Source organism: Propithecus coquereli, unplaced genomic scaffold (assembly GCF_000956105.1).
Source record: "Propithecus coquereli isolate 6110/MARCELLA unplaced genomic scaffold, Pcoq_1.0 Scaffold343, whole genome shotgun sequence".
NCBI classification, from domain to species: domain Eukaryota; kingdom Metazoa; phylum Chordata; class Mammalia; order Primates; family Indriidae; genus Propithecus; species Propithecus coquereli.
The window spans coordinates 1,853,195-1,858,937 of record NW_012149097.1 but is presented as its reverse complement, the minus strand read 5'-3'; the positions used below and the strand labels follow the sequence as shown (position 1 = coordinate 1,858,937).

General features: G+C 43.3%; 1 protein-coding gene across 1 annotated transcript in view; it reads right to left on the bottom strand.

The window, feature by feature from the left end:
* Window positions 1-601: 601 nt before the first annotated feature.
* SDAD1 (SDA1 domain containing 1) overlaps window positions 602-5,743 on the bottom strand; it is a 26,993-nt gene continuing 21,851 nt past the window's right edge. Inside the window, exons 11-15 of the mRNA XM_012650973.1 lie at window positions 5,651-5,737; window positions 5,310-5,500; window positions 5,131-5,215; window positions 4,114-4,275; window positions 602-892 (exon numbers count right to left, since the gene is read on the bottom strand). Coding sequence (XP_012506427.1) covers window positions 845-892; window positions 4,114-4,275; window positions 5,131-5,215; window positions 5,310-5,500; window positions 5,651-5,737 — 573 coding nt within the window. The 3' untranslated portion in view covers window positions 602-844. The remainder of the gene's footprint in view (window positions 893-4,113; window positions 4,276-5,130; window positions 5,216-5,309; window positions 5,501-5,650; window positions 5,738-5,743) is intronic.

The following is a 5,743-nucleotide window of genomic DNA, read 5'->3' as shown; positions in this document are numbered from 1 at the left end:
CAAAGCCACCGTTCCCTGAGATCAACTCGAGCATGCCTAGGAAAGGGAGAACGACACACGCCACGCCAGACAAGAAAGACATTAGAAACGTTTTATTTGGACAATGCAAACAGTGGACTAAAAATATTACGGGGTGAAAGAAGGCTGTGGGAACCAATGTCAAACGATGAACTAAGTATGTTCCAAAGTTACTATTTATACTTAAGGCAATTTTAAAAGTGAGGTCTTAACCAAAAAGCATTTACAGGGCAGTCAAAAAAAATTTAAATCTGTTAGATTAATAAAACAGCTAAATTGTCTACCCAAAATCTGTACAGCAGGGACCTGTTTTCAGCAGGTAAGCCTATTTACAAGTAAGAACTTCTTACTCTTGTAACATTGTCCTGTTTTGTTTTAAGAGAATATGGAACTCCTGTCCCCACAGTTAGTCTACAAGGCCTCAGTGACTCCACAGAAATATGATCTACCTCTACTAAACTGTTTCTACAGCATCGTAAACACACAGAGACACACCTGGCCCCCACTAAGCTGTGAATGCCTTGAGTGACGGGGTTATGGCTCATTCATTTTGCATGTACACGGACAACACGCTGACACTCAATTTTTTTGCATGAATGTTAAATAAAATGATTTTACAACACCATTGCTATTTACATCTCTTAACACTCCCACCATTACCCACTGCCAAAATAAAAAACACAAAATTGCTGCCACATCTACTGTGGTTTTCACAACATAGTGCTTCTGGACTTTTAAACGTAAACAAACATGCTTGATTTAATAATTCTCAAAGTAATGACACAAACTTAGCCATTCTCCTTGGAATGGAAAACTTGCTTGGAAGTTACTTCATTCTTTTTCGCTTTTTCAAAAGTGCATCTCGTAGCGCCAGCTATAAAGATAAGAAAAAAGTATTTAAACATAACTCTTGGGTACCCCATTATACTAATTTGGTTATCTAAAAGTTTACTAAAAAGAAATCACTAAGTCAATAAATCATCCTGAAAAACTACAAATGGTAAAATATTCCATAACAGATCAAATCTGTATATCCAGGGTGAAGGCCGCCACACTGCTAAGAGATATGCAAAGCTCTTGACTGCTGTTCCCACCTCATGGGGACAAAGGCTCAAAACAGGAACAGCCACAGAACGCAGAGACTAGAGCGTCACCCATCTCCAACGATGATGCACAGGACTTCTCTCGTCTCTAAGGCTCTTAAGATTTTGGAGTTGTGGGTGGGATACATTGTCTAAATTAAAACCAACATGAAAACAGATTTTTCTTCACAATTATCTTTTCCAAAATCACATAAATTCCACTAAATATGGCACATATAGATCATTTAAAGATTTTTAAATGGCATTCAGCATTTGTGCAGATTTACAATAACTATAAATATACAAATCTGAAACAAAGAAAAATGTTCTGTTATTTGATTTTCAAATGAGTTTAATGCAGTAAATGAACTAAGAAAATTTTACAATAAATAAATGCTAAACACTTACTGTTTACAATGGCTCAAACACAAAGACATTAACTCAGAAACCAAAACCCTGACAATTGTAGTTACGACAAAATATTCTAGTCAATATGAGCTCTAATTTGTAACTTATTTAATCACTTTGTGTTGGCAGTACACAAGGTGAAAATGAAGAACGAAAGCAGAATTGTGTACCTTTTTACTTTCGTATTTTAAAAATATATGTGTGGTTCTATTGTATTTCTATTGAACAGCAATGGTCTAAAATGAAGGAGGGAATAGAGAAAATCAGGAACCTGAAGTTACATTTTATAAAGGAGAGATCTTGAAGAAAATACAGGGCAAGGAAAGAGGCACAGAAATTCTAATTAATTTCAGGTTCCAAAAGGTGAGAAAATTGGGGAACAAGAAAAAAGCATTCTTGAACCAAGAAGTGCATATGCCCAATGAAGTCTTTTTTTTTTTTTTGAGACAGAGTCTCATTCTTTTGCCCGGGCTAGAGTGAGTGCCATGGCATCAGCCTAGCTCACAGCAACCTCAAACTCCTGGGCTCAAGCGATCCTCCTGCCTCAGCCTCCTGAGTAGCTGGGACTACAGGCTCGCATCACCATGCCTGGCTAATTTTTTCTATATATTTTTAGTTGGTCGATTAATTTCTTTCTAATTTTAGTAGAGGCGGGGTCTCGCTCTTGCTCAGGCTGGTTTCAAACTCCTGAGCTCAAACAATCCGCCCGCCTCAGCCTCCCAGAGTGCTAGGATTACAGGCGTGAGCCACTGCGCCCAGCCCAATGAAGTCTTAATTCACTCTTCAATAAAAACTCTTCAACCTCTGAGACAGATGTTTTATGACTCAGAGGCGCTGACCAGGAACAAAGGAGGGCTTCTCCATCATGCCAAAAAAGGGGAAGTGGGGGAGGGGGAATGCCATTAACTAAAAGTCGCCTAAACCTCACAATGAAGCAAGGTCCACCAAGTGGGTGATTACTGTTTCCTTAACCCTGAAATGTAATTAAGGGCCAGTAAAGGATAGACAAACGGATTTAAATCAAACTATAAATTTAGGAGAATGTGGCAAAATTTGGAGTACTTCAAATCTTAAATGGGAGCCAGGCGAGGTGGCTTGTATCTGTCACCACAGCCACTGGGGAGGCTGAGGTGGGAGCATCGCTTGAGGCCAGGAGCTCGAGACAAGCCTGGACAATTATAGCAAGACCCCATCTCTTAAGAAAAAATTAGCTGGGCGTGGTGGTGGCGCCTGTAGTTCCAGCTACTCTAGAGGCTGAGGCAGGAGGATCGCCTGAGCCCAGGAGTTCCAGGCTGCAGTGAGCTATGATCACCCCACTGCGGACCAATCTAGGTGACAGAGCAAGACCCAGTCTCTTTAAAAAAGAAGAAAGAAAAAAAAAAAGAACTTAAATGGCACCTTTCCTCTCACCCCAATTTCAATAACTTCCATCTAAAAATGCTGTCACTTTATTATTTACATGATGTTACTGAACACAGTTTAGAACCAGAAAGACTAAACAAACAGATAGGTAGCGTTTAAAGGGTACGTCAATTCAGTTAATACTGACCGTTACGGTACCCACACACACAGACACAGCACTGCCCTGGAAGGCCGCTGCGTCCAGTCCTGGCGGGCTTGTCCTTGGCTAGCGATTTAGGAACACTAGTTCAGAATGTGGGACTACTTAGCCTGACGCTGATTTCCTGGAGATTCTTCAGAACGACATTTAGATACACTCTGGTACACTCCCAAAAGAGGAAGATACAGAAGCATAAATTTGTCTTAATACAACGAACAGGTGAAACAATCGAGCCCCCTGTGCGGCATGGGATTACCATTCAAAGGCCACAAATGGGTAAAAGGAAATCCCAAAGGCCTGCAAACGTAAGGCTTTGCAAAGGGACATACATAGGAAGGATGATGACAACAGAACTTACCGGCTTTCTGAAAAGTACCAGCCACAAAATAGGCACTAAAAACTTATTCAATTAATTTTGATAATATATTTCACAGATTAAATGTTAGAGGATTTAATTTTTTTAATTTTTTTTTTTGCGACAGTCTCATTCTGCCACTCTGGGTAGAGTACAGTGGCATCATCATAGCTCAGTGCAGCCTCAAACTCTTGGGCTCAAGCGATCCTCCTGCCTCAGCCTCCCGAGCAACTGGGACTATAGGTACTCGCCACCATGCCTGGCTAATTTTTTCTATTTCTGGTAAAGACAGGGTCTCGCTCTTGCTCAGCTGGTCTTGAACTTCTGACCTCAACTGTTCCTCCTGCCTCGACCTCCCAGAGTGCTGGGATTACAGGTGTGAGCCAGCACGTCCAGCCAAATATCAGAGAATTTTAACATGGGAAAGGACCTCAGAGATGATCTAGTTTGCACCCCTTTACTTTTATAGAGAAAAATGGACCCCCTTCTGGCCCTACAGCTGAGTCTCAACCAAGTCAGGTCTGGAATTACAGGCCCCGACCACTTCCCACGTTTCCCTGCTATCCAGCAATGCTCCCATTAGCCCCGAGACACACACAACGCACGGTCTTCAGAAGGCACAGTTCTGTCTCAAACGTGAGGCAGTCGCTATGGTACTGTTCTTGCCACCAAGCTTCAACAGAACTCACCTGCTTCTCTCGGAAGGAACGCTTGGTTTTTGACCGGACATTCTGGCTATACCGCATCATCATAAAGTTCTTCTGTTTTTTCTTCTCTTTATTTGTGGAACTGGAAAATGGATTCATTTTTGTTTTCTTCCTCACAAATTCTTTTCGGTCTGTCTTTCCGGCCTATCAGCACAAAAAGTTTGACATTTCCTTTTAAACAACACGATGCAGGGGCCATCTAATCCGCACACAAGTCTCCTGTGTGCCAGGCGCTCTACTGGATGCCAAGGACACAAGATGCACAGAACACTGTCCTTGCTCCCTAAGACTCTGTCCAAAGCAGCCAAGAAGTGGTCATGAAGTATTATAATGGAGCAAGGGGAGCTCAGTGGAAGAAAAGGTCATAATTCAGCCTGCCGAGGCCGGAGGAGCTTTCCAGAAAGGGAGATAAGTAAGCTGGGTTTTTTGGCAGGATGAGGCATTCACAGTGAGGGAAAGGAAGGGCAGGGCAGAGCCTTTCAAGAACTAAGGATACTGCGCACAAGGGTGTGGAGGAGAAAGGACACGGGTTCTTAAACTTATCTGGACAGGTTTCGGTACAAATGGAAGGCAGAGGGTGAGGTGGGGCTAGTGAGGGATGGTGTCTGAGATAAGGGCAGGTAAAGAGGATGAGACTGGCAGTGTAGACAGACCACAATCACGAATAATCACAGCACCAGCCAGAGACAGACTTCCTGGCTTTCCGCTGATGACTGCAACCACGCCCCTGCTTTCCTCTTGGCTTTGATGATGTACTAGGCCTCCCCACGCCATGAACGTGCAACACTGCCTTCTATGCTCTCTATCTTGTTACACGGCTACATGTCGTTGTCAAAACTCACCTAATTGAACACCTGATATCTGTGCATTTTATTCTATGTTAATGTTTATTTAAAACGTTAAAAAAATATTGCCATTCTGTGGCTATCCAAGTTCTTGATTACGTTTCACTCTCTGTGCTTTCTGTTTAAAGAACTGGGAACAATGTCCCTCACTCACCATTGCGGTTGCCAGTCTCGTCTCCTTGTCAGACTTTGGCTTCTTATGAAGGCGTTCGATGTCCCGAAGAGAAAGTAATTCGCCCCTGGGGTGAGGGAAAAATACGAAACAAAAGTGGAACTCCTTCCCCTAATGCTTCCATCACCACGTGGGCTGTCTGGGCGGCTGTGCTGCTTTACCTGGGCTCCTCATCGCTGTCGATTTCAATGTATTTCCTCTTTTGGGATTTCCCAGGGGCAGCGTCAAGTTCTTTCCTCATCTGGGCCATGCGGATTTTCTGGAAGTCTTCCTGAGTTAAAACTCGACTAGTGCTGACGGCGGCAGCTTTGGCTTTGCGCTCCTCCACGGGCATGCTGTTCAGCTTCCTGGACTTGGAAGGCAGACAAACCAAGGCTTAGACGGCCGACAGTTCGCGTGCAAGCTGAGCATTCGAATGTTAGTTTCCCAACAAGGCCCAGCATAAATTACATCTTAACAAGCATCGAGTGACACACTCGTAAGAGGAAATTGTAAGACCTACGATTTCTTGCTGTTCTTCATCTGAAGAGTGGCGCACATCGACCCATTCACCGTCGGCACCCTCCTCCTCCTCGCTGAGACTGGCGCTTTCCCA